We start from the raw sequence: 14,285 nt of genomic DNA, 5'->3' as shown, positions 1-14,285 counted from the left end.
AGTCAACATATGGAAGAGTTAAGGAAATGTGGATGTTTAAACATGGGCAGAATGGTGAATGTTACGCAGTGTGTAAAGTGGCCACTTAAACCAGCCAATGACAGGTCTTAAGCCCTGTAAACGCCCAGACTTCCATATTCCCGTCTCAAAAATGTTTTCCCTTTCTGTTGAAATAAATTTAAATATAAATTATTATTACTGAAAAATTCAGAAACATATCAAAACAATAATGTCTAATATAATGTAATACAAAACTTTATGAAACTGAAACGAGAAATCAATGACGTAACAAAGTTTAAATTATAGATTATTCAATTTAATATTTAAAATACTTACTTTGTCGGTAATCTTTTTCATATAATTATTAAATAAAAACACAATATTTAAACCACTTATTATTTTTATAATTGCCGGTTAATTTAGGAGCCACAACGTGCTCCCTTACCAAGGTATATTTAAGGCTATTAAAAGCCAACTTAGTAATCTCCACCGATCCTTCGTTACTGAGATATTTGCGAAAAAAAAAAAAAAAAAAGTGAGATTTCTAATTATGCTTCACCAACTCAATGGAGAATGCTAAGTTCGCGGTGTCAAGTAGTATAATTGAAATCTATTTTTGCAAGATTTAGAGACGGTTTCAAATTACGCTATTATTTAGGCAGGTAGGTTTTAATACCCTGATTAGTTTTAAATTATACCGTCATAAGTAAGCAGGTAGTACCTCCGAAACCGGTGAGTAATTAAATAAATATTAAGTGGTTAAAAAGGAAGGGTTTTAACTTTAATTTTAATTTCAATTAAAATTGATGTCTCCAATATTGATTGTCACTTCACCCAAATACTAGAGAAATTAATTTTAAAGCAAAAAATACCTGTTCAATATAACTAGAATATAAGGCCCAAAAAATGTGGCGTTTGTTAGTGTCACCTTAACGTAAAATTGTATATTATATCGTACAGTTTCTTAACCCCAAACTTCTGCCAAGTCACCCCCTGGTAATGCTTTTAGCACCCTTTTACTTTAGATTAAATTCAATAATATACTCACCGAGGTACGTGAACCGTGTAAAGACTAGAAATATAGTATACGGGTTCATTTTAATCACGTTTATATTTTTGTATGGAAAAATATAATCCAATATTATACAGCGTAAAATTGGTTACATAACATTTGTGTTAAACTGTCTACAGTGTGTGCTTTTATGGGCTTTCCATTGATCAAATAAAAAACTTTATTTGTTTTTTCGAATTAATTCATACTATAAATGTCTTTGATATGCTTTGTTCTGTATCCAAGCGGATACAGAATACAATTCTGTTTGTGAAATAAAACCAGAACCCTGGAGACCCGTAAAAACTCTGAATAAGGAAATCGAGTAGGGATAAGTTGCCATAAGCCAATCTTGCTTGAAACTCTGGCTCGATTCCTGACAAGGCGAATGTAGATTATTTGTTTAAAACTACACTGCAATATTTACATGTCTCCGGACTGGCGCCTAAGGCGTAAGACTGATCACCTCGCCCTAATGTAATAAATAATCGAGGCACGCTGAATACACAAAGCTATCAATTTTCGCAGCTCGTGATGAGATTGAAATCAGGGTCTTAAAATAGGTGCAATTAAAATCTGTAACTTGGATAATAAAACACGGGAGTCCACTTTTTGCTGTTTTGAAGTTAAAAATTAAGAAAATTATCACAATAAACTATTTTATAGGCTAATAAAATGTATATTCGTCGTAAAAATGCATTGTAAAATAAAAATCAGTCCATTTTGTTTTCATGTAAAAAACACAAGTTGTGCTATTTTAGCGAGTTGAGATTAGTCGGCCTCATGGTGTACTGTTTCGTGTGTTTACCTACCTATTGACAAATGAAATAATTAAAAAAATAATTATTGATAAATCCACCCTATGTTATTTCATGGTCCGTGCAATGTTGAACGAACGACTAAGTTGGCGGTTAGAAATTTGACCTCTATCCTTTAAGTAAATCTAACTCATTTTCGTTTGATAAAATTTGTCGTCTAAAGCTTAGGGTGAAATTGTCCGTCGGCCTAAATCATTCGGTACAGTACCGTCTCTCTCAGTCCTACGGAAACAATGTGTATGAGGAAGAAATAGTTTAAATTTCTCTCTTATTACTTCAATCAAATTCATTGAAATAAAGCAAAATTAAAATGTCAAAACATGTAGAAAAAATCATAAAATTTTAGTATTATTCATATTATTTTGCTCTAATTTATAATTAAACACCGTTTTATTGTCAAATTGTAAAATTTCAACCTTTTAATTCAATAACACTAAATCGTGTTTATCGATTTCGTGGATTATAATTAAAAACAATAAATTACATAACTAAATATGCAATTGATAAGAATGTTTCGATAATTGGATAAATGTAAATTTAAATATGTTTTACAATAAATGTTAATAGTTTAAATATGGCAAAACAACAAGGATCATTGTCCAAATATCTGCTAAATAAAATTTATCCGTTGCCTGCTAGTATGTTTGTAAACTACTTTCAATTTGAAAATCAAGCAATACACCAAAAGCTAATATTCCTGTTTAACATTATTTCCGACCGAAAACATGAAAAAAACTATATTTTAAAATGATGTCATTAAATCATAATGTTGTTTAATAATCACCTAAAGTAAATAATATAAAACGAGACACTCTTTGCGAGGCTACAGTCTCAGGCTGGAGAAAATCAGATTCAACCTAAACCCACGGAAGCATTTCCTGAGCAATAGGGGTTGTTAATGGTTGGAATAAGCTGCTTTAAGAGCTGGTCACAACGCGTAATCGCAACAAATGGGCTAGATTTGGTTTGGAAGAGTCAACAAAAGCCAGCATCTAACTTTCGTTAAAATGTAATAGATTCAAGCATGTCAGCTTTGAGAAAACGAAAATAAATTTCGTCAAAATGGTTCCTGACTACTAACGCATACAATGGCAATTTTTTAACTCACGCAGAACATAACTTACAAGATAAAAAAAAAGACAAAAGATATTTTTTTCCTTTATTAGGGCCTTCTACCAAAACTTGATAACATCGGCTAAAAACAAGTTACATTAATAAACAAAAGAAAAAATTAAACAGAAAGGAATAACAATATAGATACAAACAATAGACAACAAAAATATAAGTACAAGAATAACATCAAAATATCAATTGTAATAATAAACACATATGTAAACCATCAAAAATTTCAACATAAATTGAAATGGGCACTAACAGAAAAAAACACCAAAACCTGATAGTGCCTATTTAACAGAAAAGAGAAACTTACAGTAAAATTAGAAGGAAGATAGAACTTAATAACTAGAAAAATTACAACAAAATAATCAAAATATTAACAAACATAATCTTATATTAATGATAAATTATAACTATTGAAATTTAAATGAAAAATTAAACGCCGGAAGTAATAATGACGTTAAACTATTTTACATATACTGAAAATGTAAGATAAATTTATTGTAAAAAAATAAAGAATTCATTTAAGCATAAGATATTGGAACCTTCGAAGAAAATTTAAACTTTGACGACGTATTGTTTTAATTTGGCTAGGGCTACTAGAAGTAGGTACTTTAAATATCCCATCAAAATATCACATTTTAGCATTTTTCACGCCACTCTACCTTAAGCTGATCGCTTAAAATAAAAATAGTACCTATAATAAAGTTTTAATCTGCTCATTTAACGAACTATATTTTAATAAATTATTAGTGATAAAAGGTTGGCGTAATTCAGGGCAGCTGTACCAATATAATTTTATTTTAGCGTGCATTGCTGGCAGTACGTGAGTTTAACTGCCAATAGATTATTCTTCGTTTTGCATTATAAATAAATCAAGCGTGTTTATCGAGTGAAAATAGTCCAACTGAACTAATCGTTCATACATATTATATCACCCGGTTTGGATGGCTTCAAAGCAACCATAAAGGTTACGCTGGAACTATAATATACAAATCTGTTCATTTGAACCGCTTCCCCGAAGTACACTTCCGTGTTACCCTCATTGTGTCTGTAAACGTAAACGTGCGCCTGCAGTATAGGGGTAACGCATTAGCTTACCACGCAAGAGGTCTCGGGTTCGATTCCCGACATGGTTGCCATGAAGCATATATTTTAAAAGGTTACACTGGAATATTTCAAAGTCCTCGGACCCTGAAGCGTTGTACCTGAATTGGTGTACCAATGCAGTACCCTATGTACCATTAGGTGCGGAAAGGGAATAGTGATGATGACGATGAACATAAATGCAGGAAAAACATAAACCACATACATTTTGTTTTCACACAACATTTTCACTCTTATAAATGACTACCCACGTTAATTTTGATATTTTATCTCATATCTTGAAAATTGTACCTTTGTTTAAATGTATAAAAAAAAGCAATAATTTTACGAATTAATAAATGTAAATTTGTGTTTAATGAATTATTATCGGCGTGGTGTTTTTACGCTGTTTTTATATGACACGTGTAAGATCCCCCGATCAGATATCCGAAGTAATGGAGGTACAAAAATGAATTTACGTGTACCCGATAATGTTCTGAATAACTAACCTACTTTTTATGAATTTGCATGATTATTGGACATATCCACGGTGGAAATGTAGGTACTGTATCGATATCAAACGAAAAATCTCGTAAACTAAATTCATTGAAATCAATTACAGTATTTTGTTATGTTGTATCTTTACCCATTCTTACTTGGCTTACTAAGTTCATAAAGGACACCATCTACGTGTATTATTCAATTTTTAACAATTAAAATTGCTAAAAATTATGTAAGTCCAATGGCAATTTGATATTTCTTCAATCTTTGTTCTGAATTGTTCTTCGGATTGAATGCGAATTCAAATTGTCACGAGAAAGATATTCTGTCAATGAGGAATACATAAAAAAATCTCACACGCGGTAAAAATTAGAGCATGAAATCGTACGACGAAGTTTCTTGAAAATATAAAATAAAAAAAAATTGATTTTAATAAAAACGAACTACTTTGCATGACATTACTAGTTCTTCCAAATCAACCAATGATAATACAGTTGTGATAGATGTCTTTAACTTTAAAAAATCATAGCGCTGATAATATGATACATTAAAAAAAAATTGGCTTAGTTTAATAGTCTATTGACAAATAAAAAATATTAAAAGCACCATTGAATTTCCTCATTTAGTAATCATAGAATATTTTCAAAGCATGCAACTTTGGATCCAATCCACGTTTTCGTAAATTTTAAACAGTTCAATAAATATTTCTTGGTAGAAGAACGCCGCGAAATGTCTGCGAGCTGGTCAGTGATCAATTGATCATTTCCATCCTCGGCTCGGTTTCGCAAGGAACTTGACCAAAGCCTCCGCAGTCTGTCGTCTTATCTAGATGCAACTGAACTCCTTCCAAGTGAGAGTGTGAGGGATCCAACACGTCGCAAATTACATAAATCGGAAGATTCAAGCTTTACACCTGGAAGAATCTATCCACTTTGGATGTGTCCATGTGTATGTCCGTGTTTTGTGTGCCATACTGTTGTCTCGCTCATCTCCAGATGGTCCCGCCGTGGTTCGAATTAACCTGTTTGTGAGAAGCATCGTCACCATTAGCGACATCAAAATGGTAAGTTCCGACAGGACACAAATTAGAGCCAACTTCAACACAACACGTCATGACTGCTCATTTGTTTAGGTTTTCACGAGTTTTTGCAAGAGGGGGAACCTTATCGTACAAGGAAAGATTTATGACACAATCCTAGAAACTACTTCAGCACGCTCAGCACAGTTTTAATATCTACAATAATTTGTATTCACTGTAAAACTCTTTCATTCGTGACTGACCAAAGTCAAAAGCAATTTTAGTATTAATTTTTATGTAGTTTTCAGCTCACGTTCAAGTTGCGAGCGAATCTACCCCGCTGTTGCAAGTACAATAAGGTTTTCTTTTCTACTTTTTCGAGACCTTAAATCAAACAAAATGTCACACAATTTTTATTATCTTCACCTACAACAAAAAAGCAGTTGATTCGAGCAAAGATTTTAATATTTTTTGTGAGTGTGTTTAATTTTCATTTGTATTTTATTTTTTGAATTCGTATGCTGTAATAATTTATTTTATTATACAATTAAATGTAGGCGTCTATCGCTGTGATATCTAAATCTTAGATACCGCTACTCTCATTCCCTTCTTAGAGTCATTCAAATCATCACTTGAAACTTTTCAAAATAACCATCGTATCGATATGATTGGTCCCGAATCATGCGATTTGGCGAATCTTACAGTTTCTGTAATGAACTAACAAAGGCATCAATCCGATTACAAATGCTCATCTGAACGTGGTAATGGTATCATTCGTTTAACTCTTTATTTGAACTAACGTGTAAAAAAAATCACGACTACCCATACTAAGATTCCAAAAAAGAAAATCAACATCTCAATATAAAACAATAAAGTTTAATTCAACTCAATGAAATCATTTTATTGTCACTTCTTTACCACATTAAACGTAAAATCGACTCGGCTCGTATTCGGTACCTTTGACCTACATACTCGTATTTCATACATCAGCCCGACACGCCGCCCGTTACTAGAGTTATACGATGGATACCGGCCGGCATTGTTCAGCTAAATTATTCAAATGATCGAACCGCTATTATCGCCAATTTTAGAAAAATCGGGAATTAAAATTTCTTGAAAATGGAAAGTAAAAACAACTGCATGCCTTCATCAAACTATACCTACCATTCTTATATTTTTATTTGGAAATGTTTTACAATTTTTTTAGTACCTTAAAATATTTCCTCTGTTTCCGCTGAAGTGCCTGAAGGGTGTGTTCTGAGTTCTGACGAAGGACTTCCTTTCCCAAGTCCTCCTGTAGACCCGCTGGTCGAACTTTTGCCTCCCTTTCATCTGCCATGGCACATACTTATATTATTATAATAAATTAGTTGATTTGGTTTGGTAAAATGACTGCCCAATAGAAGACTTGTCGCTAAATATTTTTTTATAGATATTTTTATAGTTAAAATGTTACAGTGTGCAATTCAAGTTTGTGGTTAACTTCCTTGTTTTTTTGTGTAAATGAATTTGATTTTGAGGTTTTGCAACAAAAATACTCTTCCGTGCGGTCGGAGGAGTGATGACTTTGTTTTGCCTAGAATTGGTTGTTTTCAGAATCGGGAGGTGATGACATTTAGGTAAGTTCCCCTTTTCTGTATCTCTCATCGGTTGCTCCGCGGAAGAGGTTGCCTTTTCACCTGGGTAAGTCCCTTGATGTAATACCTACTATTTTCGTAATACATACGTGTGGAGGCTCACGCCTTTATTTCAAATTCAATATTATTACAGTAATACCCCTATCTTGCGAGCCATAGGTATTTTTTAAATAATATCGCAAGGGATGCAGCGATAACTGCTTACAGATGTATATTTAATACTGCTTTGTGTATAGATTGCTTTAATTTTATTTTGTAAGTTTATTGTTTAAGAAATTCTAAATTATTGCATTGCTTTATGGATAATTATAACATTTGAATGATACAAACGTAATGGATCAATTTCACATACAATATTTTCCCTCATTTGGGTTATCAGTGAAAACCACACTCAATTTTCAGTTAAATATATTTTTACTTGAAAAAATTCTCAGTTAAATAAAATGAGATAAAATATCATACGGTATGTTATGAAGGGCAGAGTGTGGATCCTTGTGGAGTACCTGTTGGGGCATGAAATAAATACTTTGTTTGTTTTCCGATACCTCGCTAGATGGACCCGCCATTGTCCGGGTCAACATATTTGTGAGAAGTATCTCAAAGATCGATGACGTCACAATGGTAAGTTTCTACGGCACGAAATGCGCTCAAACCCTCGAAATACCAAAAGAAGTTTATGTTTTGTTTCTTTGACTGAATACGCTGCCAAAAATATTTAACGCTCTTTAAATAAATTTGTTTTGCCATTCAGCTTAAAGCTTCTAACTAGATTAGAATCTCTAGGTCTAGCAGGATCATTTCCCGCCGAGGCGGGCTCATTATTAATTTCAGTTTCCATACCTAAGAGTTTGATTAGAATAGTACAATCGGTACCTATCGACGAGACCTAGCAGGGAAATATTTTTGGCGGCAATGACATCACAAAAGTATCCTCCCGAACATCGCGGAAACAGCACTCCGTTAGCTTCCGAATCAGCCTCCCCTGCGGAGACGCCGGTCGCCGCTCGGGTTTGGAATGTTCCGAGCACGCCGCAACCTCCGGGCCTCCCCGACACCCGACACAACACTCCGACCAGAAACACTTATCAGGACAATTCATTCGATTTATCGTTTTCCGTTTTGTTTGATTTCGATAGTTAGACTTCCAGTATTTACTAGAATTTCATATTGTTTGTTTTGGTTACATGTGATTTTATTATTGGTCTTAAAAAGATGTCTAGTTGGTAACTATCGTAGAACTTTTGAATTGGTCAGAATTCGTAAAACGTTCTCAGATACAATGTCTTGGTTTCCTTCATCGTGTTCATGCCGCGGGCAGAGCCGCGCGCGTCCCCCGCCCCGGGAACGGCCGCGCGCTGCTTTGCCCGCGGAGAAGCGCGCTCCGGCAGGGTTCTGCGGCTGCAGCTGCCGCGACCAGTTGACAATGATCTGCCGCTGGGTGTGCTTTACGTGTTTACTTTACTTTCTTTCTAAATTTGTTTATTCTATCGTAGTTCGGTAATGAAACGTGAATTTTGTGTTTTATCCAATGTACGCACTGTTAAAAGAGACGAAACGTAATGTTTCGTCATCGTTTCTCTAAGTCGCTTTGTTACTTGATTGGCTGTTCTTTTATTTCTCTAATGCGTGAGTACAATCACGGTGGGTATGTAGCCGTAAAGGTTGTTTAGACATCATTATATTGACCGTTATTCCCTACGAATAACCGCTCGGCTGCCGCCGTGAGTTGTCGACTGGTTCCATGTTGTATCTGTGCATGCTGGTTGAGACCTTCCTTTACATCATCATCACCTCCTTTGTCATGTACTGTTTTAGGTTTATTCTCATTCAGGGTAGTTTCATCAACATTATTATCGAGTGTTTTTTTAATAAAACACACGTCAAGTGCACATCTACTTCAATTTTACTCGAAAAGCTCTGAAGGTAATATTTCCCTTGCTAAACAATACTCGTTTCACTTTGACACGAAATCCCTCAGCACGACTATACAAATCTATATGGGACAACGATTATTTGAAAGTAATGTATGCATTTAAAATTGTTTTAAGATATTATCTATGTATTTACTATACTTTACACGTACACAACAATTCTACCCTTTAACCCTTAAGCGAGGTTCGAATTCACCATTATGGAAGGAAATTTATTTTCTTAACATTTAACGGGTGATATTTTTTTTCAGGAATGTATATTTTTCTAAGCAGTTCATAGACTTTCATATTCGCATCCAACATTAAACGTTCATTTATTTTATTTTAAAAGGCGACGGCCCGACGGTTGTTCGTGTCAACTTCTTTCTGCGATCCATCAGCAAAATTGACGATTATAAAATGGTGAGTGAGACATGATCACTGAACGCACTCCACCCCGGCCTGTGGAGCCTCGCTGAACTCATACACACGATGTTGCATGACCGTCTTCCCGTGACACTCAATCACTTTGAAAGGGGAAACAAAATTAAAGAAAGATAATCCATAGTTGTATCTCTCTAGAGGAGAATCGCTGGATCGATGGAGCGGTGTAAACAGATATTCAGAAAAATTGTCTGGGATGTTTGAAGATATTTCAAAGTGAGTGAGTGTCATCGGTACATCGGGTTCCCGCTTAACCGAGGGTCGGCAGGTTCCACTCAGCCAGGGGTAGGGTCCAAGTTCTCCTAACTGTGTCTCTGTTCGTGATTCTGTTTTGTTTTACATAACTACTAACTTACTAACGACACAGCGTTGTATTGGATGTCTGATATTGTAAAATTGCGATACTTTTAACTTTTTCGAAATATTGATGTTACTACATAGGGCTGTCTTTATTATCTTTGACTTATTGACAAAACTTTTCTTTTTTTAAATCGAAAGATGGAAATCAATACGACAGATGTAAAATTAATAATTAATGCTTATTGTAAAAGATAGATAGTACGTTAAAATATTTGAATTTTTGTTTTGATTTACTAAAGTTATTAAACAATACTAAAATAATTATTTGGTAATTTGCCCACATTATTTTGAGCTTCTACCAGTTTAAAAAAGACTGTTATCGAGCTGATTTAGTAATACAGTATAGCTAAAATTTATTATTTTAAGTGTGATTCTTGTCGCTTCCGGAAAACGATGTAATAAATACAAAATAATTATATGTTTTTATGCTAAAAAATATTTATGTGTGCATTCAAAACCGTTCTACGCACGCCATCTTTGTTTTCATTTCCATCTGTCGATAAAGCAGACCTCTGTGTCGCAATGCTGCAGAGCGCGTGCGCGTCAGCTTATGGAACTAAATGTCATTTTTATTATTCCTGGAACCACACGCCACCAGACGGCTGACGGCAGACGGCACCCGAGGAACTCCTACTTCATTCCTCGGATCAACACGATAATCAATAATTTCCAATATTTTACGTCCGCTTCCGCAAATGCACTACTCACCCTCGACAACAAATTCTTTAGAATTAAAGTTCTTTATTTTCTAGCGTCCTCTTACTCACTAATTTTTATTATCTCCAAATTTACTTAGGTATTAAGATCAACACAGCACTTTAGGCCCTTTCTAAATTAAGATTTAGGTGTTATACCCCCCCTATGAGACGGGAACCGTACTTTTTTTGAAAATGTTTATATTGGCCCAAAATTCTTTTTCGTATTCTCAATCGTATTTCCTAGGCATCATCCTATTTCAATTCGTTAAATGGCTTTATTTTTTGTTACTATTCACCCTTTGTTCCGCATCAAACCCCAGTACATCATCATGATCGCTCATTTTAGTGTCATTCATCCAATCTGTTCGTCGTCCGTTTTCATCAATAATAATATTTACAAATTTACATGTAAAATAATGGCGGAATTTGTACTGCTTAGTCCATGTCTTGTATTATCATTTGTCGAAGAAATTCCATCCGAGGTCACCGATTGACAACAAAAACATCACGCCGTGAATCTCGACCTTAACTGATGGTGGAGACATTACTATTGTTGATCACCGAGTGTAATGGCCACCGATCGATGTGTGTATATTTTAGACATGTGAAGTGGAAATTTTGATCTATGACCTCTGATAGAAGTTTCTTTCTCTGTTCGCGAACGAGGATAAGATGATTCTACTTCCGCCGCGCGGAGTCAATGTTCCCTGTGGATGGCCTGTGCCTGCGCTTTCTCTATTGTCTATACTATTGTCGTATCTAACCAGACCCGCCCCGGCTAAACCGACCCTCACCCGCCTTCTTCAGACATATCCGACAGCCGCAACCCCCGTCCAAACAAATAGTAACTTTACCAAAGTTGTTACAATCCTACAAAATCCCAATCTGTCGAACCCTCCTCTCCCGCACCATTAGTAAGTTAGATTAGGTTCTGTCCATGTCTACAGTCCCATCTGTTTCGGTCACTTTGTATGTATTATGTCGCTTTCCTTCGCGTGACTTAACTTTTGCTCACACGTCGAAGACAAAAAACAACTCTTCCGTTTAATTGAAATCAGATCATTGTACAGCGAATGCTTCTTACCGAATAAACGCTGACATAACCTATCCTAACTTACCGACGGCGACACGGCAACCTCCCCTGCCTACATACCCCTACCCAAAGCACTCGTGTGAGTTAGGCCGGGTGTTGCCCGCTACCGTCACCCAGTCTTCCATCACGAGGTAATTGTTTTTGTATTTTCTTTGTACTTTGGTGGACTGATGGTTACAATCTGTCGAAGATGTAAGACAAAATCTCCCTCATCGAGATATTCCAAGCATGATGTGGGTAACGTGTCACTTACTAACTCTTTTCTCTTATAAGTAATATTATTACTCAAAACTGCAATGGAGTTTTGATAAACTGGCATATGGGTTCTTCCACCATCTGCTTTTTCGCACTTCGTATAGTTCAAACAGTTTAGTAAAAACAATACGGAACAAATTAGGTGAACTCAAACGATCGGTAATCAATTCATATTGCTTCCGAAAAACCATTGCAGTTTCAAAAAGCTGATCATGTCAAAATTGTTAATATAAACTCGTTTATAATTATGTCTCGATTGTAAATTCAATAAAATCATAATACCAAATAATTAATACACAACAACGAATGACATGATCAATTTTCGTATTAAATTTGCCACAGCTTTTATATTCGAAACATTGGCTACCTTGCTCTCGCTTCGTTCCGAATATTATATATTATATTTGATGCGCGGCAGGTTTGTTTATATTTTATTTTAAAAAACGCAAGAAAATGAAATTATAATCTCCTTTACCTAATTGTTTAATAAATTCAATATTACTTACTTTATTGTACCTTGAATATACATACGTAAAAAAACTTAAATAAAGCTAATTACATAAGATAAAACAAAATATTTTACAAATAAAAATAATTTTACATTGAGGTTATTCCATTGAACAGTTTATTCTTGATAACGATAATTGCTAAAAACAAAGTATCAATGTATGGTTAGGAAAATTCACTAAAGAAAGGAATCTGCATGTTTACAATTTTTTTACTGAATTTCACCAGCCCTTTTACAGTACGAAATAATGAAGTCGCTGCATCACAATAATTAGGAATGCGTAAGGCCAGGGTAGGGTAGTCCAAACTCAGTCAGTCCACAGCCAACTTGGAGAACATTCTTCATGTGGTTTCTGTTCTCTACAAGTTGAGTAAATGTTGTCGCCTGCTTTGTGTTCTGCATGAGTATTGCCTTGACGCTTTTTGGAATGACTTTTATTTCTTTAATTTATTTCTTTTTTCACTTATAATTTCTCGATTAATTTTATTTTATACTTTCGAAAAGGAAACGATTATTGTGTTTATAATTTATTTATTTTTTAACTATACACCTCGCTGTACAAAAATTATCCAAGATACGAGTGTTGCATTAATTGTAAATTTTGACACGGAATATCGTGCATTTGAAAAAAAAATGCTTTAAAATTCTGACAAATTTAATTATTAAAAAGGCGTCATAACGCATTCAAAATTTTTATTGGGATTTCTTGATAAGAGTGCTATAATTTACAATTAATTTACTATACTAATCAACTCCCGTTGATTTTAAAATATATTAATGATACAAAAATGTTTTGAGCATGTCCAAATGTTTGCAGACACGATGGATATCCTCCCTAGGGAGTTATCTAGATCTGAATTTGTCACAACAGAGTTGGAAAACATTTTTAAGAAGCGAATATGAAAGTCTAAGCATTTACAGGGCTTATGACCTAACATTCACCCTTCTGCCTATGTTTAAATATCCACATTTCCTCAACTCTTCCATCTGTTGACTTTTGTGAAGTAAAAGAGCCGAAATTTTTATCATATGGGTGAGATTCATCCAGCTAAACCAATTCACCTACTAGGCAAAGCCTGAAAACAATTATCCAATTTTTATACTTCTTTTTTTACCAGTTCGTCAATTCAACAATGTTTCGAGCGTGTCAAAATGTTTGCAGACAGGTTGGATTTCTTCCCTAGGGAGTTATCTAGATGTTAATTTGTCGCAACAGAGAGGGAAAACATTTTTGGTTCATCCGGATGAAACACCCATTTGATTAAGGTTTGGCTCTTTTACTTCACAAAAGTCAACAGATAAAAAAGTTGAGGAAATGTGGATGTTTAAACATAGGTATTATGGTGAATGTTACACAATGTGTAAAGTGGCCACTTAAACCAGCCAATGACAGGTCACAAGTCCTGTCCTAGACTTCCATATTCCCTTCTTTAGGGTATTTTCCCTCTCTGTTGCAAAAAAATTGTCGGCCTCGTGATATAATGGTCAGCACGTTTGCCTACCATGCGAGAGGTCTCGGGTTCGATTCCCGACATGGTTGATGTGAAATATTTCTTAAAAGGGTATTTTCACACCAAAATATTTCATAGTCCCTGGACTGGTACCTGAAGCGTAAGACCGAGCATCTTACCTTCATGTAACAAAAAAAAGATCAAGGTACGCTGCGATTGGTGTACCGATGCAGTGCCCAACGCACCATTAGGTGTGGAAAGGGAATGATGAAATTTTTATATTTGGGATAATTTGTTTTCAAGTATAACTTTAAAATTATTAATTTCAAAAGATATTCA

General features: G+C 34.7%; 1 protein-coding gene across 25 annotated transcripts in view; it reads left to right on the top strand.

The window, feature by feature from the left end:
• The window catches only part of GluClalpha (glycine receptor alpha 1), an 85,511-nt gene that overhangs the window by 55,056 nt on the left and 16,170 nt on the right, over positions 1–14,285 (top strand). For 9 of the 25 annotated variants that reach the window (XM_088243516.1, XM_088243515.1, XM_088243525.1 and 6 more), the window contains exon 4: positions 9,490–9,560. In XM_088243516.1, coding sequence (XP_088099642.1) covers positions 9,490–9,560 — 71 coding nt within the window. Of the gene's footprint in view, positions 1–5,567; positions 5,636–7,780; positions 7,849–9,489; positions 9,561–14,285 lie in introns of all 25 variants that reach the window. The other 16 variants (XM_088243527.1, XM_088243519.1, XM_088243520.1 and 13 more) reach the window with 3 other exon arrangements.

Source organism: Micrasema longulum, unplaced genomic scaffold (assembly GCF_059751315.1).
Source record: "Micrasema longulum isolate JH-2025_06_02 unplaced genomic scaffold, ASM5975131v1 h1tg000215l, whole genome shotgun sequence".
NCBI classification, from domain to species: Eukaryota; Metazoa; Arthropoda; class Insecta; order Trichoptera; family Brachycentridae; genus Micrasema; species Micrasema longulum.
This window is presented reverse-complemented; position numbering and strand designations above follow the sequence as displayed.